General features: G+C 34.3%; 1 protein-coding gene across 3 annotated transcripts; it reads right to left on the bottom strand.

The window, feature by feature from the left end:
* Positions 1-1450: 1450 nt before the first annotated feature.
* Positions 1451-25963, bottom strand: LOC149808380 (galactose mutarotase-like). 3 transcript variants are annotated; one of them, XM_089976448.1, is made up of 9 exons: positions 25836-25963; positions 13941-14016; positions 12146-12276; positions 11411-11568; positions 9633-9842; positions 5235-5316; positions 4852-4996; positions 4193-4364; positions 1451-1939 (listed from the first exon to the last, which is right to left on the bottom strand). In XM_089976448.1, exons 2-9 carry the CDS (start codon positions 13994-13996, stop codon positions 1862-1864), a joined length of 1032 nt encoding a protein of 343 aa, XP_089832574.1. In that variant the 5' UTR covers positions 13997-14016; positions 25836-25963; the 3' UTR covers positions 1451-1861. The 3 variants fall into 3 exon arrangements, with proteins under 3 accessions (XP_089832574.1, XP_089832564.1, XP_089832578.1); XM_089976438.1 differs by having other exon boundaries at positions 25656-25938; XM_089976452.1 differs by lacking the exon at positions 25836-25963 and adding an exon at positions 25395-25467.
* Positions 25964-26636: the final 673 nt, after the last annotated feature.

Here is a 26636-nt window from a genome sequence, read left to right as displayed (position 1 = left end):
TCTTTGGTATGACTCGGTCAGGGTTCGAACCCATGACCTGCCACATTCGAGGCAGACGCTCTAACCACTTAGGCCACCTGAAGCGGTCTGAGAGAGGGAGAGAGAGAGAGAGTAGGTTGTGAGCTGTCCCTTAAAATGCCACAAAGAATGGAGAGTTAGAGCTAGAAATAAATTTTATTTTTTTACATTAACCCTCCTGGGAAATGATGTAGAAAAGAGGGAATACATAGTGATAGAGAAAGTCTAATGTAGGGCACTGAACGCGGCTTAAATTCACAGTTTTAACATCATGAAAATTTAAAATATTAAACTCTAGATTTCATTATCACCTAAAAGTCAAGTGAAAATACAATGTACAGGTCCGTCATATTCCTGAGAGAGAGAGAGAGAGTGGGAGGGATGAGTGGATGGAGAGAGAGAAAGGGATGAGCGGATTGAGAGAGAGAGAGAAACAGAGAGAGAGGCAGAGACAGAGAGAGAGAGAGAGAGAGCAGTATGCAAAACTGTACATCAGATAACTACAGCAACATCTGATTCCATCTTACCCCTCAAAATTACTGACAATTTCAGGTACTGGGGGCCCCACAGACCTGAAGGAGTTCCGCAATGAATTTAAGTCAGTCTTTCCTCCAGTGATGTCACAAGCTTACACATGCATTTCAGGTTGTTTATCCCGCCTCCCAAAAAAACTACACTCAAAGAGGTCACAGTTTGGTCGTCATTAAAGGCCCATAGCTCATGATACAATGAGTGATTGTTCATCAGGTCTTCATAGTGCACATGAAATGTCTGTGATGTGTGATGTAATTTGGATTTCTAACGTAGCTTTAACAATTTTTCAGTCACATCGCTACAATGTCTGCAATGTGGCAGTTTATAGTGATGTCTAGCACTGGGGCATCATGCTGCAGACATTTAGCATGATGTCCCACCCAGTCATATTATCCTGACACCAGGCCGACCAGTCCTAACACTATCCTCTTAATGCTGAGCACCAAGCAAGGCAGCTGTTAGCACCATTTTTGTAAGTCTCTAGTATGACTTGGCCGGGGATCAAAACCATGACCTCCCGCATCAGAGGTGGACGCTCTAACCATGTGGCCACCGGAGTGGTCATGAAATGTCTAACAAATTAAGATTCACGATTGTAGCATATAGCATTAACTTTAAATATTGACAGGTTTTAAAGTACAAAAGTATGGAAGTAATAAAAATACAGTATAACCACAAAAAACCAGGTGAATCTTTACAATAAGAATGTCTTTACAAGACAATAAAATAGAATGCAACACTTATTTATTATACCCTAGGATTACTAATTCTCCTAGATTACATTCAGTTCATATTCATCAAAATCAATAACACTCTACTCAGTCATAATAATTTCCTCCAAAAATGAACTGGAAAAAAGTGAACACATTTATGGTAAGAATCTGTATAAATCAAAAAATATGGGATAAAACACTCTTTTATTATGCACTGATATTTCTCAAACTACAAGTGATTTTTCATTTATGATTACAGTCATGTCAAATCCATCAAAAGTTAATCGTCGCATTGCCTAACACTAACATTCATCTTTTTCAAGACTGTTTTAAAAAGCTCATTTGACAAAAAGCCAAGACACTCAGAATGTCCAACGAACTGACCTGACACAATTTTAAAAAGTAAAAGCAGGAAGCACATGTTCCATAAAGCATCATCTTCATAAACAACATGAAGAAAAATAATATTTACCACTTTTTAATTATTTGCTTCCAACTCAGCAAGCATAATACAGTGTATTGCATACACAGTGGCAGAGAAGTTTCTTTTCCATATATTAGGGATAGTTTTCAAAAGAATTGAATTTCAAGCATTATCACTGGACACCAAAATGGTAGACTGTCGTCTGCTTATATGTCTCTCCTGGTCGGAGGACTGTCGTTGGAAAATTAGGCTGAAAAGAAAAGACAAGAAAACAATTATAAATGAAGGTTTACAAAACCACTTCATAAGTAGAAAAACTTTCAATGTGCTCAGTTACTAGAAATCGCATTCTCTCCATGTAAAGATACATAATTGGAGAACAAAAAAGTTAGAAACATAATTATCAATATTTTCTTCTAGTTTGGTTATAGCAATTATAATTCACACAAGTTGCAAAATCTACTGCACAAATGAAACACCAAGTTTCATCCAAAAGAAACATTTAGCATCACTACATCTTTGTTGGGGGTAGATGGATGATGCAAATTCATACATATTTTGCACGATTCCTGCAACCTTGCAGCATCTCTGAAAGTGTGAATTCCAATCAGATCAAACATTGCATATGCACATTAATGTGTCTTGGAATAGTACGGTTTTTCTATGCTCAAGAATTAAGATAGGACCTAATCTTTTATTAATGCATATCGCAAATGTTAATCACCATCCTACTGGTTGAAAGTTGATAAAATGGTAGCATGCATACCATTATTCTAATTTTGGAGATTATGTCCAGCCCATTTTAGTGGATGATGGCACATCACGCAAGTAAATTGGCAGGGGATGTAGAGAGTGAATGAACAAAGAGATCCTCCAATGCAATAATTAGGAAAGCTACTAATCAACAGTAAACTATCTGTGAGCATGGAATGCCCTCAGGACAGGATGAGGCCCATTGGGTTGATATGGCTTTTGCCTTTGGTTTAGGCCATATCAACCCACTAGTCCAGGCCCTGTATCAAGTGCAGTCCATACCCACAAACATGCCCTCTTTATAAGCAACTATTGCTTAAATATAAAACAGGCAAATGTAAGATGAGTACAGGTGACTGAGTTATTGCATCATATCAAATTGACTAACATTGCACAATGCAACCTGTGAGCATTCTTAGCTTGTGCACTTCATTGTGTGAAATATTTTGGGTTTTGTTTATTTAATTTCATTTTCAGTTACATCCAGTTTTTTATAAGTCAAATATAAATATTTGTTTAATGCAAACTGTATGACTGGTTTGCAACATGTTATACAATATTGCTTTTGTAACTTGTGTTCCCCTTTCTCTTGTCTGAGATGATGTATCATTTTCACTGTGGCATCTGGCAAATACAGCTGATGAATTTGTTTAGTGCATGGCATAAAATATCCAAGCGAAGCATACTCATTGGATTTAACAGAGACAAGCATGGAAATAGCATGGAAACAACATGGCAAGGAAGAATTATTTGCTGATATGATTCTACAGAAGAGAAACAAAGCTGGCAGCTGTATTATCTTGTTTTTTTTTTTAAATACAGGGTATGATCCTGAAAATAATTGTAAACACTAACTAATGTCAATCTCATGTGAATATAAAATCTTTCTCAAGTTTAAATCTGCGAGAAACTTGCAGAAAGGCTTTTTCTCCAATAATCTGAGACAATAATCAACTGACTGTAAGAGTGTTAACAGCATGTCTTAATGATTTTAGATAGGGTACAAGGCCTGTCTTAATGATTTTGAATAGGGTACAAGGCCTGTCTTAATGATTTTAAATAGGGTACAAGGCCTGTCTTAATGATTTTGAATAGGGTACAAGGCCTGTCTTAATGATTTTAAATAGGGTACAAGGCCTGTCTTAATGATTTTAAATAGGGTACAAGGCCTGTCTTAATGATTTTGAATAGGGTACAAAGCCTGTCTTAATGATTTTAAATAGGGTACAAGGCCTGTCTTAATGATTTTGAATAGGGTACAAAGCCTGTCTTAATGATTTTAAATAGGGTATAAAGCCTGTTTTGATGATTTTAAATAGGGTACAAGGCCTGTCTTAATGATTTTAAATAGGGTACAAGGCCTGTCTTAATGACTTTGAATAGGGTACAAAGCCTGTCTTAATGATTTTAAATAAGGTACAAGGTCTGTCTTAATGATTTTGAATAGGGTACAAAGCCTGTCTTAATGATTTTAAATAGGGTACAAAGCCTGTCTTAATGATTTTAAATAGGGTACAAGGCCTGTCTTAATGATTTAAAATAGGGTACAAGGCCTGTCTTAATGATTTTAAATAGGGTACAAAGCCTGTCTTAATGATTTTAAATAGGGTACAAGGCCTGTCTTAATGATTTTAAATAGGGTACAAAGCCTGTCTTAATGATTTTAAATAGGGTACAAGGCCTGAAGTAGATGGGTGAATATAATGATGTCATCCCACTTTTATTAATCCAGTTCAAAGGTGCAACAAACCTGATTGGGACTATCTGGGTAGTGTTGTGCCTCAAGACAAAATCCTCCATACTGGTGGTAGACAACACCTCCTTTGCCTGCCACATTATTAAGGTAATACGATGTGTAGAACTGAACACCTGGTTCGGTAGTGTAGAAATTCAATGTACGACCTGATTCTGGATGAAGAACCCTGTGGCAAGATAAGTCTTGAAAAGGCATCAAAACTTTAGATTTAGATATTAACAACAGTAATAAGAGTAATTACAATGTTGGTATTATTTCCTGTTTTTATATTATGAAGATATTTCCATACAAAGATTAGGATGCAATGCCTTATAATTTCAATAAAATGAAATCTTTCTTATTTTGTATTAATTTTCTGCACCTTTTTTGTTAAGGGTTACAAATTAAAGTGAAAAGAAATACAAAACAGATTCATGTAATTTGTACTAGACAACATCGATCATTTGATAATTATTTGCTCTTATTGTATATATTGGATATAAGTTAGTTTCTTAATTAGCTGTGTGATCACAAAAGTTATTGCCTTGACTTTATATCCATCTTTACTACTGTTATCAATATCTGGGACCTGAAAAAAGCCACAAGTAGGATAGTATATATGTATCTATTTGTGTGCATTTATGTCTGTATGTACATATATATAAACAACTTACCAGGCACCATGCTTCATCCAGTTAGGTTTGCCCAAACAGAAGTTGTGATCAAATCCTATCCCGCCCGTGACTTGTGGCAGACGATCTCCTAGTCTGGTTTCATTGGTCAGGTCAAAAGGAGTGCCATGTACAGGAGCGATAAATCCTACAAAAGTGATAACAACAGTGCATTTTCTTTTTTTTTTTGTTACAATTTTTTTTATTTAGAGTATACAAGACTATTCCATGTTAGCCAAAAATAGTTGTCAAAATCTAAATCCAGAGTGAAGAAGAACCTGAACTAGGCACATAAAGGTCATCATTTCAGTATTAAAATACATTTATGAAGAAAAGAAAAACCTGAGAGAGAGAGAAAGAAAGAGAGACTTCCTAATGTTTACAACCTGTCGGGATGGATGTATTGTCCACAGGCAAGTAATGATCTGCCTCAAACCTTACAACATGGTCAGCAATACTTCCTGTCTCCTGAAGAGAAACAAAAAATGTTTTGGCCAAATGCTTTCAGTGTCCAGGAAATGCAAACTTGGGTGAAAAAATCTGGTCCATAACAATAATCTAGTTTGAAGGAAATTGCTATATTTGTACATTGTTACATATATAAGTATCAGATGAAACATTCAGACAAAGTAAAGTCACCCATAAGAACCCTGCTGGCATTGACCAGCCTAATTCAGCTTGCACTGACCAGCCTAATTCAGCTTGCATTGACCAGCCTAACTAAGCTTACATTGACCAGCCTAACTAAGCTTGCATTGACCAGCCTAACTAAGCTTGTATTGATCAGCCTAACTAAGCTTACATTGACCAGCCTAACTAAGCTTGTATTGACCAGCCTAACTAAGCTTGCATTGACCAGCCTAACTAAGCTTGCATTGACCAGCCTAACTAAGCTTACATTGACCAGCCTAACTAAGCTTGCATTGACCAGCCTAACTAAGCTTGCATTGACCAGCCTAACTAAGCTTGCATTGACCAGCCTAACTAAGCTTAAATTGGAGGTTAAAATCTGCTGCTCTGCTTATACATATTTTCTGCCTCCATAAAAAGAAAGGAGGAAGCAATGAAAAAAAATCTGTTATTTACTGTGAAGATGGTATGGAACCTGGCACCAAAATGTTGATTTACAGGCTGATTATTTTATATAAAAGTCAGAACAAACATCTAGTCCGATCATTTAAGTTGCCATTGTAGGTTAAAGTGAGAGATTGTCATCTATCTCATTGGTTTACTGGACAGAACAAGAGTCCCAATAAGAGACATAACTCACTTTGCCAGAAATAATTTCCAGGAATTCATGTTAAGTCTTCTTTATCTGCTCTTCGATTCTTTTGAACAACTGAGCATTGAAACTAAGATACTCTTAGAAACTCCAACATAGCAAATTTGGGAGTCAAAATATTTTCTTCTATGTTCAAATCAGCATGTTAACAAAATAAGTTCAGTAGAAAATTCTTTGTGACTTTTGACCTTGAACCTGGTAGAATGGTTAGAATATCATCCAACCTGTCCTGATACCATCAAGATATATAAATATATAGATGCCATCAAAAGATACCCAAATACTAAGTTTGGATAAATTCATAATTAATTTTAAAAAATTAAAAACAACACAATATTTTTTTTTTACTGAAGTGGCATTAATCAATGTGTTTTTCATATACATCTGCAAACTGACTCTGATATAAAAAAGAACTCTGATTATACTTGATTATTAGATTTTTTCCTTCCTCTGAGTATAAATATCCTAAATATATTAGAGTTCAACATTTTCAGCAATATCAAACTGCCTTCATCGGCCACAGCTGCTGATCATGTGACTTATAATGGTCACATGATATGAGGAGACTGGTGTAGTTGGATGGTAATTCAAGCCTCTTTTCCCTGTTTAGTGTTGACCTCTGCTGTTGTATTTCCATTCCTTTTTTCACCTTCCTTTTCTAAGTGGTGTCCTAAGATGCAATAATCTTGGTCTGATTGTGAATGACAGATTGTCCCATGTTGCTACAATGTTCATGTACTACAGATCTGTTCCTTAAGTCATGTGATCAAAAGAAGTCATTGATGAAGGTAACGTGATACTGCCAAAAATGTTGAACCCTAAGATATCTAGATAATTTTTTAAAAATACAATACTAATTACATGTACCTATTGCAAAAGGTGTTTATAAAACCAATATCAATATAACCATTTACTCAGGAAAGGCAGCTTTAATTCGATTTTCATGATAACAATTGTTTTTGTCCATTTTCTAAAGTCATATTGGCATCATGGCAACCATATTGCAATATTTCAGTGCAAACATCATGTCAATATGACTGATCTGCAGAAGCAGTAAAAAGAATTTTCAAGATGGCAACAGTGGCAATGATTCTGTGCAGTCAGGTCATCAGTGTCTTAACTGTGGACAAAGTAAAAACTCTTTCAGTGGAAATCCCATATCAATGCAACCATCTGCTCTGAAGGAAAAACATGTTTTTCAAGATGACCTTGGTGACCATTTTGTTAGGTCATCCATTTTCCAACTGAACCAGCAAGATACAGCAATTGTGTTTCAGCCAAAATCCCCATGAAAATAAAACCACCCTTTCCTAAGTAGCAACAATATTATCAAGATGGCTGAACAGTGACCATGTTGGAGCTCTGATATGTACTATTTTTATTGGAGATTAACTAGATATCATAAAAAGTCTTGAAATGAAAACCCCGTCTTGATATGATATAACCATCTCTGTTTAGATGAGTAGTGATAACAAGATTTTGTGATGGCCGTTATGGTGGCTACATTGTATTCAGAACCATGTACATATAATATAATATTCTAGTACAAACCTTACGTGAGATGATCATCCGCTCTGGTTCAGAATGAATAGTGACAATATTTTCAAGATGGCATGGAGGCAATAACTGAAGTCCACTGAGCACAATGTTCATTAAGGGCTTACTAGACCTCATGATAGGCCCCGAGTGGCCGAGTGGTCTAAAGCGCTCACCGTTACGGATCACTGCCATCTCACATCTGTCTGCGTGGGTTCACGTCTCGGATTCAGCCAATGTGGGTATGTGAGAAAGCTTGCCAGTTGCTTCTCGTGGTTTGTGGTTCTTTCTGGGGTTTTCCCAGGTTCTTCCTCCACCATTAATACTGGCTGCCATGTATAGCCTATCATGTGCTGAAAAATGGCGTTAAACCCTACAACAACAACAACAACAACAACAAGAAGAAGACCTCATAATAAAACTCTAAGCAAAGTTTCATGACTTTCCTCTGAGTATTTTGAAGCAGGTGGTTATAAGACACAACTGCTAACAGACAGACGACAATCGCAATAAGAGCTAAAAATGTACAATTCACACAGCAACACAGTTCACAAAAAGCATAGGACAAAATTATGAGTAATTATTACATTTCAACCAAACCTTTATATTTAGTTTTATTTAATCATCTATACCTGAAAAATCCCTGTTCATTATTATTCTACATTATATTGTATCGTTTTTCATTAGAACAAAGAACCTATGTGGAATTTATTGTGCAGGAAAGTGGCAGGTTATTAAATGGACAGTATCCCTGTAGAAATTGAATGAATTAAATGACTAACAGAACACCTATAGTCAATATGGTCAACGATAGATTGAGATAAATGAAAAAAGAAAACAGATGACAATTATTGAAGAATACTATTCATTCAAACTCAAATTGCTATCTGTGTTTTTTACATGCCATATGGATAAAAGAAATACATTAGATCCCTATTTTTAGCAAAAATTATAGACAATAAATTTTCAATAATAAAATTCAATTATTTGAAATGACTCGGGGGGATTCTGAACTCTTTAGCTGTAATCAATTATAACCTAACATAATATTTCACCATTGTCTAGTTAACATTTGCAACTCATTTTTCTCTCTCACAAATCTATAAAGCAAAGCTCTCAAAGACACTTATTTGCAGTTCACATTTTAGTACCCTCTTCAAGAAGACAATTTATTTTTCAACATCTCATTTTCTGTCTGTCTTTCAAGAGAGAGAGAGAGAGAGAGAGAGAGAGGGTGAGAGTTCCCCTGATGAATCTCCAAATGATATAGTTCAATATTTTTCCATGTTCATAAGAACTGATTTGATTGCTTGTAATATCCCTGTAAAAAATGAGAATAAACTTTATGGTCAAGCCATAAACTTTTTCCCCATTTGACGCAGTACAACTGGTAGATCCCCATTTTGTGCATCTTTCTTCATTTACAAATAATAAGAAGGAAATCAGTAGCTGTTAGATTATTTTTATCACAATTTGAGACAGTTTACTGCATATGATATCATTTTTACTTGAAATGACTGTGCAGTCAACATACTGGTTCATTAGTGACTGGCTGGAGCATTCTAGAATAAGGTCACATATGACAGCTAACTGAGCCGTAGTCAAGGAATGCAGTTATTCTGTTGGACAATTTAACTTTTCATTGATTTTAACTGAAAATTTCATGAATTCGGTTGAAATAAATTTTACCAGAGATGTTTAAGCTACACATAATGTTTTAAAAAGCATTCAGATTTATGGTTGCATGGTTTTTGGCATAATTTTTTTTAACCTTAAATACGATTTTCAGGTACATATATCTTTCAGCAAACAAATTGTTAATAATTTAATTGCTCCACATACATTCAAGGCATTAACTCAAACCTTGTAGGTAGTGGCTGTGATGTGAAGAGGTGAAAAACAAAGCTTTGCTTGATTTTGATGTCAGAAGTCATGCAATAGATCTAGCAAGTAATTTAGCTGTTACCTGACCACCAAGGTTAAAGTAGGCATGGTTGGTGAGGTTGATGACAGTTGGCTTGGTGGTATTGGCAGTGTAGTCAATGATAAGTCGGTTGTCAGAGGTCAATTCATAGGTCACGGTCACAGTCACCTTCCCAGGGTACCCTTCTTCACCATCCTGACTCGTGTATGTCAAGATCAAACGGTTTTCCACAATGTCATCCACCCATATTCTCTACAAGCAAGAAAATTAAGGTCATTAATACTGACATTCTTTCTGTTCATATCTACTGTGTGAATGCAAGTGTTCATATTTTGAAGTGTTGCAACCCCAAATCAATAGAATTTACATGTTTACTACCATATGCTGGTATATTTCAATGGTGTATGAAAGCAAAGGGTTGTTCATTGTTTTTGTGGTCAGGGGAATAAAGCTTGTGAGAAAAATTATAATGATGTGGAATTGAAGTGCAAGGTTACAAGATAACATTTATGCTAACAATTATCAAGTGGACAGTCTCTGGTTGAAGTGCTTGCGAGTGATAAATAGAGTGTGTACATTTCATTCTTGTTTCCCCTCACAGAATTGCTGACTGGAACTTTTTCTTTTTATCAGGAAGACTCCCTATATATTCTTCATCGATTAAAACAATATAAACTTGATCAATTAAAACAGAATATAGTACATGTCACATGGGTCATGTATGCACATTTAATCATTTTAGATTAAATATAAATTGTTCTTTTAAAATTTAACACAAAATTTTCTTTAACTCAAAGTCTATTCAATCCTGATTATTGAATACTCTGCATCTTAACTGTCATCAAGAAACTTCCAGATGAAAATTATCGATCTCTGTGGTCTTTCACAATGGTGGCTATGTGCTAAACATGTGTCAAGAAAAGGGCACTTCGAGTGGAATAATCACAATATAGAGTAGTACTGATCTGTTTATCAATATGCGTAGCTTTCGTTGTGACATCATAGCAAGTGACATTCAATCCAGATTGTACTGGATCGTACCTTTAGTTTCATTTCGTCAAAAAATGTCTATGTAGGTTAACATTGATTCTGCCATATGCACTTCTTGGGGTATAAATAACAACTTTCCAAAGGAATGTGGATGTATAAGGATCCAAATGAAGTGAATATTTGCCACTTGAAGATATGTAGAATCAAATTCTAAAAAATGACACCCATTACTGAAATAGTCACTGTTGAATGCCTACATGACCTGTTTGTGACTTTTACTATTAAAAAAGGAAAATTATTATGCATTTAAACATACTCTGTTACTAATGGTGGTTTCACTTGATTGAATGAGTATCACAATGTTTACATGAAAATATTTTTAATTGTTGCAATTATTTAACACTATTACAACTATGCTTCTAAGGAAAAGTTGCCATTATTACAGGAATACGTAGGAGATAGAAATGCATGTATGAGATGTGTGAGCAAAGCACAAGCAAGTAACTACAACTCTATGGAAAATAAGACTATTTAAATAATTTTTAGTTCAAATTTTAATAAATTCTGTGATTAAATTCCATTTTTCAAAACTTGCATTTCTTCTTCTCTATATTTATTGCCAATTAAAAATCTTTTCTGAAAAAAAGTGAAAGGAAACAAATAACAACTTTATCTTCATTTAATCTGACCAACCAAACAACTTTTATAAATATAGTTTATAGAAAACTACAATGACATTTAAATTTATTATTTTGGACAAAACATAATTACGATATTTATTATAGTCAAGTTTTCTTGAAAATGAATTGACAAAGAAATTGTTTCTATACCTTGTCGAAGCCTTTGAGACCACCATGTAAAGCATTTGGTGGATTGTTGATAGCAAGTGTGTAATTCACCCCATCAAGCGTGAATTTACCCCTGGCAATCCTGTTGGCATACCGACCAATTAATCCACCAAAATATGGGTCATTTCTGGTTTTATATGCTGAAAATTGAATTTATTTAACTTAATTTCAGAAATCATATTTATTTAAGTTATGAATGTACACTCACTCTCTAGATCATCCATCCGATTCACCGTTACAATTATATGGCTTGAGAAAGCAATACTTGACAAATCAAGGACTAGTAAAGATGCTGAGCCTAAAGTAAGAGCCAATTTCAAATGTTGTACAATATTAAATATGCTTATTCTACACATACTTAGAAGAATATTTGATTCTGTAAGTCATCTTTGTTTTATGTGAATATTATTTGCCAAAATTTTTAAATAACAGTAAAACCTACATTGAAAAAGTTTTTGATGAAGGTGGAATTTAATGGTGATAGATTTTTGAACTCTTGATGGAATTTTTGCTGACAAAATTCCCCAAAATGTGATTTCTCTCATTCAAAGAAAATTATCAAGTATTTATTTTTATGTGTGTGTATGTGTGTGTGTGTTTAAATCATTAAGAATAAACTTTAGTTAAGATTTTTTTTAAACAGTTCTGAGAGAGCTGTGTGTCATTTAGGTGCATTTTAGTAATTTATTGTCCACATGAAAATGAAAGTTGACCTACCTTCAAAGTCATCAAAGCCAAGAGTAATATCAGAAAGCTTGCCATTTTTGTCAGGAGTGAATAAGTTGGTGATGATGCCACCGTAATTTAGAATTCGGACCACCATGTTCTTCTTGTTTTTAAGCGTAAACCTGAAACATTGAGACATGTAACTGAAACAATGCTGTTTTCATTCAGGGTATATATAAACTATACAATTAGTTTACAATTATACAAATTTCAAGAAACTGATTATTTGTTTGAGTAGTAAAAGTTATGAACTTTAAAATGACCAATTGTTGACATTACATACTTACGTATGATCTCATGTTCTCAACACTGACAAGTGATTACTTTTAGTATTTCTCTTCATCAATATTCAAATTAATGAGAAAAATATGGAAACAGTAAAATATACAACAGGATGATGACTTCAATTGCGGTATATACTAGCTTTTAATGTGCCAGCAGATCTGGGTCTGTGCAGTTAGAAGTAATCAGCAACAAACAACACAGACCCTGATATGCATGTGCACTATGCTATGACAGGTCTGGATTTTTGTTGTTTGCAGTTGCACTTGACTTATAAGTGAGTACATATGGTAGGAAGTGTTAAATTAAGGCACAAAACAGCCTTAATAATATATAATATATTTATTTACAAGTTCTCTTACAAACACTATAAAATGGCATGTAACTTCAAAGTAATGAAGTTCTCTTACAAACACTATAAAATGGCGTGTAAATTCAAAGTAATGAAGTTCTCTTACAAACACTATAAAATGGCGTGCAAATTCAAAGTAATGGATGATTCATGCACAAAACTACTCAAAATGTTTTACAAAGTGAAAATGGACACTATATGTACATGTATTAAAATACACAATCTTCCAATGCAACCTTCTAAAAGTTTAAAACAATGTACCAAATGTACTCACTTATAAAAATAGTCAAACTGCAAATGACAAAAGATCCTGATCTGCCATAGTCATGTGGACACTATATGTACATGTATTAAAATACACAATCTTCCAATGCAACCTTCTAAAAGTTTAAAACAATGTACCAAATGTACTCACTTATAAAAATAGTCAAACTGCAAATGACAAAAGATCCTGATCTGCCATAGTCATGTGGACACTATATGTACATGTATTAAAATACACAATCTTCCAATGCAACCTTCTAAAAGTTTAAAACAATGTACCAAATGTAATCACTTATAAAAATAGTCAAACTGCAAATGACAAAAGATCCTGATCTGCCATAGTGATGTGGACACTATATGTACATGTGTTAAAATACACAATCTTCCTATGCAACCTTCTAAAAGTTTAAAACAATGTACCAAATGTACTCACTTATAAAAATAGTCAAACTGCAAATGACAAAAGATCCTGATCTGCCATAGTGATGTGGACACTATATGTACATGTGTTAAAATACACAATCTTCCTATGCAACCTTCTAAAAGTTTAAAACAATGTACCAAATGTACTCACTTATAAAAATAGTCAAACTGCAAATGACAAAAGATCCTGATCTGCCATTGCAATATGGACCTGCAGATCAGGATCAATGCTGTTTGTTATACAGATTACTCATAACAAACTGCACAGACCCAGATCTGCTGGCACATTATGCTATGGCAAAACTGCATTTGTGTAGTCTGCAGTTGGGCTCGCCTTATAAGCAAGTACATGCTGTAATGTTTAAGCTATATAAGATTCTGACAGTTTCCTACTAGAGAGAGTAAGAACCTTGATTAAATTAATTTAAACACAGATTTAATTTGTAGCTGTAGATGCTTATTCACCTGTAGACAGCTTCCCCATCATCCGTGTTGCCAAACTTCTCCTTGGTAATAGACATACCTTCAGAATCATCAGGCTCTATCAACGATAAAAGATGACATGATGAACTTTCTTGGCAAAAAGGGTCCATATTATGTTTTTGTGTGTGTGTGTGTGTCTCTCTCTCTGTGTTTGTGTCTCACAAGATGTATTGTTTATTATATAAGAAAACTAGTATGACTAGGCTAATACTTGGAATATGGGTTTCAAATTTCACAAGTTCCAGTCTTTTTCAAAACTGATTTTTTTTCCATGTAGACATGTATTATAATAATGGGAGTAAGAGACTGTCTTACCATTTATCAGTTTTTCCCACATTTTCCCCAGTGAGGATTTATGCACACATGTGTGCCTCTTTCTGTGTATTCCATGTGATAGCTTGCCATGGATTGGACAGCGGCAGCAATGTAAACTCGCAGATTGATACACACTGGCAATCATATACTCAATTTATACTGCCCATAATTCAGTTATCTGTTCTGGGTTGCTAGCACTCTGGTTCTGTATATGTATGCAGAGTGTTATGTATATTTAATTTAATTGTTTGTCTGTTAGTGTTTTTAAAAATGTATTCCATTACATGCAATTGTAATGAAACATTGGTTTTGACATTGTCCAGAATATTTTAAATACATTTTTGATGCAAACAAATAACAAAGAAACATTGTATCTAGTTGCTGACCTTGTTCCAAAATCAGTGACAATTTTGGTAAACAACTTTTAATTTTTTATTTTAAGATCTTTCTCAGAGTAAGAATCATTAAGTTGAGTCAAGGTCATACCTGGACTATGTGATATCAATCATGAGTCTATTGGTAAACAAACTTCTATTTTTTCCAGAAGTATGAACTTTTCCCCTCATCTGGGAATCTGTTTTATGTCTTAGTTGTATAACAGGTGTATTGATAATAGCTAGTCAGTATTGCTTTAACATCTGACATATTACATTGTATTGTGTTGTGACCAGTTTGGGCTTAATTTTATTTTTATTCAAATTATTGAATTCAAGTAATTGTTTTCCCTGGAAATACAAAAGTGCTCTAACAAAATTCTTGGACAAAGATATTCATTGGAATTTATGTGGAATTAAAAGCTGGAACAATATTTTCTCTGATTCACAAGAGATTGTTGACACATCAGTACAATGCTGAGTTTTACAGACGTCATCACCTTCCGTCTTGAATTTCATCATGATTTGATCTGAGATTCACTCAGAACTTTTCATTCATAGGACTTATGTTTTTATTCTTGAACTACAATTTGGATTTAATTCGTAAAACCAAAAGTTCTTTTTTCTCGTATTTCACTTTGAATTCTAGGGAAATAAATTATTTGTTAAATTTTACAAATCTTCTTGTCTTCACTCTTTTCTGTTACTTATTTTATGAACATAAACTCATAACAAGAGACATCAGCAGTTTTCCATTTTGACCAAGATGTTCTTGAACTCCACAATGCTGTTTTATTTTCAATAGCCACAGAGCAAAGTTTAATAACTGTGCTGAGATTATTTTGTGCTGCTACAAAAGATTCTGAATAGACACCTTTTTGTGAATGGAGCCATAATTGAGTCCTTTGCCAGGATCGCCAGTGACACCATTTACTAATAATATAGATCCTACAGCAAATCTGACATGTGCTGATGATAGTTCTGTAGTGACCAAGGCCAGTGGTGCTCATGGTGGTGAGACCAAAAATAGCATCTTCAACCACATGCATGCATTTATATTTTGCAAGTAAAATGGTTTTCTTCGAGATATCATTCCATAAGTCATGTTCTGCTTTGACTATTTTCTCGTATAACTTTGAGGTTCCATCACAGTTCTTATTGTCATTGTGGAGATTAACTGCATGGCAAGCTGGTCTTTATCAGCTGCAGCATGCACATGTACTTCCAACCAAGAATTTCTCTTTACTGGAATAATGCCATACAATAAAAAAAATATCATTTGGCAGATATTTAAGTCTCTGGTGACTGTGGGTACTTGGGGCCTGGCACCACATTCATATAAAACCATACTGATTTCGCCTTTACTTTGTGCTTCAAACAATCATTTTTTGTCCAGGAACTTTTATGCAGACAAGTGTGTCCTTGTTGAATAACAATTGGAATGTAAATGGATTGGATTCAGCAGTAAATTTCACTTCATCGTTGTGAAAAGCCTTTTTTCATGACCTATCTTTTTGCCTGGTGTTCTGGTGAGATGAGTACAAGCTGGTCTTGAGTTGATAGTGGCATACGAGGCAGGTGGTCATACGAGCACATTTCTGTCTTACCATCACACAGATAACACGAGGGTCTGGTAGCAGATATTCATTGACAAGTGGAACAAAATTACCATCGATGTTATAAACATCCAATGTTATCAAACACTTCACTGGAAAATTCCACATCATCACTGCATTCAGAATCCATCATATATATGTGATGACAAATTTTAAACAGATCAACAAAAACAGTCAAATACACATTTTGGATACACACTCGAGTCCTTCAAATTTAATTTAATCTACAGTGACTAATCATATTGATATTGTATATGTGAAATATTCTGGAGCAAAACTGTATGTGTTCTTGATACATGATATTGGCGGCATCAAAATAAAGATGCTGTTGATTATTTATCGTCATTACCATTTGATCCCACCCAACATTACTTCCAGTTACGATAAGCAAGTATGACTTGTGCATCTTTAAGATGTGATGTTTAGATATACAAAAAATATATTGGTCTGGGAATTTTAATGCCTTTTTCAAAAATATATTATGTGGACTATTCGTTTATACATATTAAATCTATATACAAAGACAATAAGCACAGTAAGTGATTTTCATTAGTTGAATTTATAATGTATTATTGAACTGTATGCATATTATTATTGAAATTCGATACTGTACAAGAGCAAAGATAACAAAATATAATATTATTATTTAAAATATTTTTATTTATGTAATATAGCAATGGAGAAACTAGCATGGTCCATAAATGCTGTCATGTAACCTCAGTAGCTGACTGATGGAGGTCCGTTTCTCAGCACAGGACTTCCACAGTGTCATCAATCATATCGGGCATTTCCTTGTTTATGTTCGCATTTCCCCAAGTTTACCCTCCGATGCCATCTAAAGTTAAATTATCACCGTTTTTTTTATTAGTTTGTTTGATCATTGCATCACTGATTAATTAAAATGTAAGCACTAATAGTGGGATTATCTAACCATGAATTGGCAAAACCCCTTTTGATCAATGCCACTATAACAAAAGTGCTTTTAATTCCATTTGCCAATTTACTGAATTTAATACCATTCTAGAATAGAAAATATGATGCTGACTTGCAATAACACTGCAATCATTGGTTATATAGTAGTGTTATTATATTTTACATGCAATATTACAATTGTATTAATGTACAAAAATTATGTTCAGAAATCATTATTTAATGGATTTAATATGTACTTTGACTGAAATATTTTCAAACATTTTAAAGGCTAAAATGATAATAAGTTGGTCTACTGGTTCAAGATTTCACTTAAATGATAATAATTCAAAGATAACAGTAGATAAAAATCTAATGATAACAGTGAAGTATGTTATACTATCATTGTACTCATCAATAACTCTGTACAATTTGTGTAGTTGTAAATATAATCCAAAGAAGACACAGTTTGCATGAGAAATCAAAAAATACATTGGGTCAATTTATATGCAATAGTGTTTTATAGTGCTGATACTAGCCTGATTTATGAAAAGTTAACATTATATTTTCTTTATTGAAACACAAAATATGGTGGTTATTTTACTTTAAAAAATCTAAATACCATAGCTAATTTCTATTTTGTTCTGATTTCCACTATCAATGTGCTATTAAACTTGTATGTAAATTTATGAGCTGAATATCAGCCGTTTACATGATATTACTATACATGCGGAACAAATCATGTACGTGGGTCTCATTGTTTTTCTTTTAATATTTCACATGGTCAACCTGGCCTTGTCCGAATCAGCTAGCATCCATCACATGACACCTCAGAAATGTTGGACTGACTTTGTCATTGTGAGTAAATCAAAACTGGTGAATGAACACAAAAGGTTTTGCTCCCATGGCTGTCAACGGCAAGACCATTAAGAGAAGACTGCTCCCAATTGGCAACCTTTGGTCCCGACTGGACAGTCAAAGACCTTTTCCATCTTTATTTGTCTATGAGATGCTATACAGGAACCAACTGCCCTTTTCAAACCATTCTGGATACATTTTGTATGGCCCATCCTGTATGGCCCATCCTGTATGACCCATCCTGCAGCTGCATTTGCAAATTTGGGAGCTGCAGCAGCCAACAATGCTTGAATTTCAGGGAAACATGGAAATATTCCACAGGTCTTTTGCATTCATGTCACCTATGAGAACTTTAATGTCAATGAAGTGTTCTTTTGTTGGCTGAATGTAATTTATTAAGTTGTGTTCATGATATCCACACGGGGATATTTGCAGCTAACTTTGTTGGATTCAAAGCCTCAATGTGAGCCTGTAATCATTTCTTACTGCGCTTAATTTTTAAAGCCTGTTTTCATTTAAGTCCAACATTAACTATGTCATATATTATTATATTATTTGAAAATAAAACAGGTTGAATTAATTCATCACCAACATGTCTATGTCAAATGAGGCATCATGTACTTTTTTGATTTTTGCCATCACTTATATATTATCAATTCCGTCTAATACCTTTTTGTGAGATGGCACTCACATCCAGGGTCAGTCCACAACCATAATCCACTTCATATTGCTGCATTTGCAATAACCAAATTGGTTATGTGTTGTACAGCAGCTTCATTGATTATTTTACTGACCGGGAATGGCATTGTTGGCATTGATAGCAGTGCCACTCGCATAAGCACTCCACATATATGTTGTACTGGAGATCCTTGTGCAAAACCATGTTTTGGATTCCTATTGCCTCTTTGTTGTTTTTAGAGCCACCAGTTCCTACCAGAACTGAGTACATTTTGTGGCACAGTCCCACATATTGCTCACTGGGCTTGGACGTGTACTTGTCTTATAATTTCCTCTCTTATGACTCTCTTACTGGCACTGGTAAAGAGCGGATAGTCCTCTGGGTACTCACTGGCGTCAGACTAGTTTACCAGCAATACAGGAGCCCAGGTCTGCATAGATGTCATGTTTATAACCAGTCTGTATCTGTGTACAGTATTTTAGTGTGGTCACCAAACTGTGACTTGATTAATTAATAGTATAACTTGTACATCAGAAGCTTTGAAAAGTCCAGCACTGCGACACCAACACAGCTCGATTTCATTAGCTTCAGTTTTGACTATTTTTACTGTGCAGGCAATGAGTTCGCAATCAGAAAGCTTCCTCGACTCAAAGGCCAAGCCTGCAAACAACCTGTTGAGTTTGTCTTATTCACTGTCCTGAACAAGATCAATGTGGATTGTCTTCCACTGGTTCTCCATGGTTTCCCCAAACACAGGATGGATCACGAGTTTAAAAGATTATTTCTAAAACTTGTTTCTTGTGACTGTGCACAGATCTATTTATTTACATGGTGCCATCCAGATAACCTAGCGAACTGTAATACTCATTGGACTAGCAGCACATCCATCCCCAATTACAGATGCAACTGTATATTGTACATGTGGCTTTTATAATTAGTTTCTTGCAGGTTCGGTATAAGCTTAACGCATTCTGTATGCTTGTGTCCAGCATAATCCCCCATTTCACAATGATATATGGGGCTAGACACTTGAGGAGCACTGACAGCACTTTTGTGGCCAGTGGATAATCATTATGGGTGTTTTGCAATGGATACTCTAGGCCCACTCCAAAGAAGTATCTATGGTTGCTATTATGATCATTCTCATGGTTTTGTATACCTACATCCATGTGATCATTGAAGCCAATGCAATTCCTTATATATTGTTTTAATCTAGGTCTTAAACTGTGTAACAGAAGGAAGTAAAACCAGTAAGTTCAGTAAAATCAGCAAACTCCCTTCTCAAACACACAAGTAAAAATTAAAGAAACACTTCAGTATTGCAATTAAATCCCCCAAAATATCTTAAATGTCAAATCACAAGTAGAAAAGTATGAGATGCTTCAAATGAATTCTGATAGTCTTGAATATCTTAATATACCACAATGCTATATCCAAAATGTCTTTGAATGAAATCTCAATATTCCTAAAATAGTGTTTTAGTCTAAAATGTGAATGAGCACTTTGTAATTCGAACAAATAATTTAAATAATAATTCCTCTCAAATTATATATGAACTTAAAACAAGAATGAATAATTGTTTACCAATCCTCTATTTATACACTGTTCTCTGGACCAACAACACAACAGAATGTTCTGGAAAACTAATCATTTCCAGGAACAATTCCACTAATCAGTGAATTAAAATTCTTCAAGCAAGCATCTTTTTACCACTAATAATCAAAACTAAAGTCAGGTATACAAAATCAATCCACAATCCTCCATCACTGACAAAAGGCAAGCACACAAAATAAATATATATATATATATGCATTGTTTCATTCATTTGCTTTTATAGCCTTTGTCTTATTTTCTGCTTTACATACCATGGTAAATGTATATTACTCCATAACCCAGAGTACTAATTTACCGACAAAATTCATGAGATACCCATCTGATATGGTAATTTTTAACCTCACATCAGGCTCTGGGAGATAAACAGGTTCATCTTCCCAATCACAACGATGTTATAGTATGGATACAATTTCCTCCATACTGGGATGAACAAAAATGACTCGTAATCTGTTATGAAATTTAACATCAACTAAATTGCCCTTGTTTCTACATTTGTAACCAATGTCAAACGTCTAGCTCCACTTATATGCTTTCTTAATTTTATGCTTGGATATATCATTGGCAAACTTGTCACATCAGGCCAGCTGCTTGGCAGGTAGTCGAGTGTGGATGTCATATTAATGCCAAAGACATTTCTTTAACTGTGATGATCTTCACTGTCTTTGATAGATGCTTCAATACCTTTGATGTCTTCACTGGATGTTTCGCTGTTGATGCTGGATGTTTCACTGTCTTATAATGATGACTCAGTTAATGTCAGTAACTTATAAGATTTCTTGTAAAATATCATACAATGACTTTTCTGGCATTCTGTTGTACTCTTCTCGAAGTTTTCATTGTGCTCGCTCCAATTCAATCATCAGCCAGGTTAATTTATCTAGTTGGCCGAGATACGCTTTGGAAAAATTATGTAGCATTTTTGGAGTCTCTTTAACAAATCAATATGACACATTCAAGCTAGATAGTGATTTAATCTTTTTTGTACCATAAGAAACACACCATTGGCCTGGTAATGTAATTCTCGCATTAGCCGTAGATGTAAATTCTTTCATTATGTTATATGCGTCAAACTGTGGTCTTTCTAATGACATTATATAATATCCATCTGCAATTCTTTAATAGTTAATCACTTATGTGTTGCCTGTGTATATTGGTCTGCCTGCAAGCTCACAGCACTACAAATCCCAACCCATGTCAAGATTCTTTGTCAATACATGTGGGCTACAATCACAGATGCACATGTGTGAAAATCCTCTGTGTCGAAAAAGTCATGCAGAATATAGAAGGGAGTTTGGCCTGGAAACCCCAAATTGGTAAGACAGTCTTGATCCCCATTATCATACTACCAGGCATTATGCGATTGCAGACAACATGCATGATTTCCTGACCTCTGAAATCTGAAAGCTTGACAACTTGCAAAAGCTATGTACCTCCAAAACTTAAGATCTGACAATGGAAACCAAAATTTTTGTCACAACAGGAATATTGCATTATATCATCATGAGTTTGAGCAATTTCTAAAGTAAGCAGACTCCACACATATTAATAAGATGATAAGATGGCAACTGGCCAAGCTTGCTATCTTGCTTGCTGCCACTCCTGAGGCCATAGTTTTCAACCTGTTTTATTTATTATCATCAAGATCCAGTGTCAATGATTTCAATTATGAGCAAGAGACTACATGCAAATTATGTCTTTAATTTTTGAAAGAATTTAAATCAGGATCTAATATAAAGTTTGGGAGATGGTTTAAATTGGATGTGTTCTCACAATATTATATAAACTTGGTTAGTGAAATGGTTAACTCTTTTGTACACGGTCCACTTCGGACTTCTGTTGAGAAAAGGTCAATTTCTGTGCTTTGAAGTTTAAATAAAGAGTAATATATACTTTATCTTTACATACTGCCAAAAAAACACAAAGCCTTTTGTAAGACCTCCCTGCCGATGAGTATCTTTTGACTAAAAATGCAACATTTATGCTAAAAAATAGACACTTCACCTGCCATGACAAAGAATATTGCTTTTTATGCTGTTGTTGTTGTTGTTGTTGTTGCTGTAGGGTTTAACACCATTTTTCAGCACATGATAGGCTATACGTGGCAGCCAGTATTAATGGTGGTGGAAGAACCCGGGAAAACCTCCGGAAAGAACACCTGACCCACGAGAAGCTACAGGCAGGCTTTCTCACATCCCCACATTGGCCGAATCTGAGACTCGAACCCAAGCAGACAGAGGTGAGATGGCAGTGATCCGTAAAGGAGAGCGCTTTAGACCACCTGGCCACTTGGGGCCCCGCTTTTTATGCATTGAAGAGCTTCAAATATTAGAGAGGGGGGTCAGACTATTTAACAGAACAAATTGGAATAAGCTGGAACAAATGAAATGACAGAACAAAAATAGATAATCCCAGAACATAGGTTAAAATGCAAATCCTACTTACTTCTTTAACTTGCTTTACTTTTAGTTTAATCAATTTCAAATAAATTTATACTGAATGGTTATGTTACTTTGTTTTTCATTTTCTTTTTTTGGGATGGACATTTTGATGGAAGGGGTATGATTATTTAGAAGGCAATAAATCTAAGTATTTCAAAGTATTTGTACCTAAATTATATTATACTATAAATATTAAAATATGTTTATTATAAACATTGAACTTTTGTTAGCAGGATATCTGTGTAAATAAAGTTCTGGCAAGTAGCGGCAAGTAGTCAGACAGTATCAGTTGGTATATTTTGATTGTTTGCAATGGTGCTCATAAATGGTTTAACCACACTGCTCATTTTCTGTGTATGACTAAAAACACATTCTTTTAAAATAATCAGATTCATACTTTATTGCTCTGCATGTCAAAATTTAAGACAAGCAAAACAACACCAATGAATATTCAAGAATTATACATACAACATAGAAAATGATGAAATATGAAGGAATACAAAATAAAAGCTACTAGGTCATTAGTGTCTTAAAAATAAGATTTGATTACTGTAATTCAAAGTTTAAATATGTTACCTGGTGCAGACATCAAGTGAATACAGCACATAAAAAGAGCCTGCAAGAAGTTAAGTTTCTCTTTTGATCTGAGTAACCTGTTTATTTTACAGATGAAATTTTCTTAACAGCAATCATTACTTCATTTGCAAAAAATGATAAAAAAGACAAAAAAGGATAAAAAGTGCTTGCTTCCATGGACAATTCTACACCACTTGTTTGTTGATGTTTCATCTGTTTTACTTTATTTTGGAAAATTATTTTAACAAGATACACCGCACAAACATTCTGTTAAATCAATTACATTTAATACAATTAACCAATTACTGTTATTCGCTTGTACCAATTAGCCCTGCATTTTTTAAATATTGTATTCTCATGTTGTTTACCTTTGATTTAAATTTACTGCTATTCAGCATTATCTCACATGCAAGTATATTTATATCGTTAGTGTGAGTGTCGCCTGATGAATAAATTGTTGTTTTGAAAGGCATTGTTCAGACAGTGCCTATAAATTTTTTTATTTTTCTTATCCAAAGTTGCTGAAAACTGATATTCGTCATATCATATCGATTTATCTATCTCCATATGCCACTTATAAAGAATAAAGAGAGATAGATAGAAAAGTTGTTGTTGTAGGGTTTAACGCCATTTTTCAGCACACGATAGGCTATACATGGTGGCCAATATTAATGGTGGAGGAAGAACCCGGCAAAACCCCGGAAAGAACCACCGACCCATGAGAAGCTAATGGCAAGCTTTCTCACATACCCACATTGGCTGAATCCGAGACGCCAACCCACGCAGACAGAGGTGAGATGGCAGTGATCCGTAACGGATAGCACTTTAGACCACTCAGCCACTCTGGGCCCCAGATGGAAAAGTATGTTCCATAGGAACCCATCACATTCTTGCAAAAAGAAGAGGAAGAAAAAGTGGTTCATTAATAAAACAATCACTTTAACTGACTTTTGTTCCTTTCCTCTGGTAAATTATAATTCAGGTACAAGACCAGTTGATCTATAAAAAGATTGAAAATAAAATGTTTTTTTTATTTTGTCTCATCTGCTTTATGTAATATAAAAGCATCAGGCAAGATGTTTATTACAAAATACAAAGAAATAGTCTGTTAAATATACAGTATTGTATTTGATGCAAACAATAAATTTCCAGTATCAATCTTCTGGAGAAAAAAAATGAAGAAAGAAATAATAAGCTAACAAAACACAAGAATATACTGAATACTTAAAATGTTGATAGTAGTTGATGCTGAAAACAACGATTATTTAGATGAATCTTGTGACTATTTCATTTGATACATACAGAAAACAAAACTACAAAACTTGTGTGTACAGGCTGTTGCTTAAGCAAATTCATGGCATATGTTTACTTTGCAATGTCACTAAAAAGGACAACTTGCTTGGAACTGTTGCTGGGATAATTTACCCACTTTCATTTATAAACTAATGCTCTATAAACAGCTCAGTACATAAAATTCTATTTTTATTGAAAACAAAATCTCACGTCCCTGTGGGAAGTTTTATTGTGAACATATACTTGTTTCGATAAATCAAAATATATAATATAAAAAAAAACATCACTCCAAACTACTTTGCGATTAAATATAATTAATATATACGTCTGAAAACAATAAAATAGTGAGTATTTTCGATTATTTATCTATTTTTGTTCCGGTATTATTTTTATTTATTTTTTGTTCCGGAATTTTGGTTTCTACCGAGTTGGTCCCGTAATAGTTGGGATGGTTAGTGGACAATCAGAATAAACTTAGTCCTACAATGTACGATGCCTACCCGGATATTTTTTTTTTTTTTTATCTCTTAGGTTTCATTCGGCGACCTAAAAAAGACAAGGGAGGCGTCTTACACTGTAGGACTAAGTAAAACGGTGTCCGTATAGGCAACATTTAGACAACTACAAGCCGGAACAATGCAGTTTTTAGGTATGTTATATAAATGTTTATGCCTACTGTAAACCGGCACAGAATTCTTAAATTTTGGGTGTTTAAAAATGCCTTTTTATTACAACTTTGAATTAACACCTTACGAAGCATTTACCTTACGAAAAATGTAGATAGATCTTTTAAATTATGAATTTTATTCATAATTTAGGGCAGGTTCCATATTCTGCGCTATCGGATTATTTACAGCAGAACCGAAGGTCTGGTCTATTGTGTTGGTAATGTATCTAATATACGTAGCACGCATAAGATCTGTGACGTGTAATAAAGACTTGTATATTAAACAAAGATTACTAATTTTCGTTTCCTCAATTACCTCATACAAGATAAAGAAATTGTGATCAAAATCACCACAGACCTTTACACGCGCTCTCTCTGGTCGCTAAATAGATGACAACCGCAAGCAGAGCTACAATGATAAGACTTAATGCAAGTAGAATCAAACAAATATTCCTATTCCCGGTTTTCTTCAACGGCGCCATTATATCATCTGCCCAGGTGCGGCTCACATGTTTCAATCCAAAACTGCAAACAATACCTTTTGAAATCAGCTGTATAGCGACTCAAATGACCCTGTAGCGTCGGTCCCCGAATATTGAAATTTTTTCTTTAATGTCGCACTAGCTCACTAATATGCATGCGAAGGTAAATACTCTAAAAATTGAGTGCTGTATGATAACCGTAATGATGAGAAAATGTCAAAGATCTCAACAAAATCCTGGACTTTTCTGTATCTCCATCTTTGAATTATAATAAAGATAATTCCAACTCGCCCCAACGTTAAATGTGACATTTAAATTTGTTTTTAAAGATGATTTTCTCATTATGTCCCAAGTACGTCGAGCGGGAAACTCGCCCTGGACGAACTCGACCCAACGTATCTGGAGAAGTCGCCCAGAGTGGTTGGAGAAGTCTCCACAATCGGTTGGAGAAGTCAACCCAAAACTTGTCACCCAGATAACCTGTTTATAACAGAATTAAGTCATCTTTTACGTGATTCATATTTAGATTTATATACATATACGCGAACACAAAAGAGATACTAACTGGTAATCATAAAAAGCAATATCATAGTAATATTTCTAAGGACAAAATTAAGTCTTTATATAATCTAATGAATGACGACAGTATTTGTAAAATTATATTAACATGGGTACTGGAACAATCCTCATTTTTGGGACACTTTTTGTATCTCCATCTTTGAGTTATAATAAAAATAATTCCAAATGAAATAACAGTAAAGACACGTTTACGCTTTTTCATTAAATGTTTCCAACATCAATTTATTATGCACCTTTGATTTTGTATGTAACTGAATCGGATGAATATGCATTTTTGC

Source organism: Sinohyriopsis cumingii, chromosome 1 (assembly GCF_028554795.1).
Source record: "Sinohyriopsis cumingii isolate HCF-2022 chromosome 1, ASM2855479v2, whole genome shotgun sequence".
Classification (NCBI taxonomy): Eukaryota; Metazoa; Mollusca; class Bivalvia; order Unionida; family Unionidae; genus Sinohyriopsis; species Sinohyriopsis cumingii.
The sequence above is the reverse complement of the archived record's forward strand: the minus strand, read 5'-3'. Positions and strand labels throughout refer to the sequence as shown.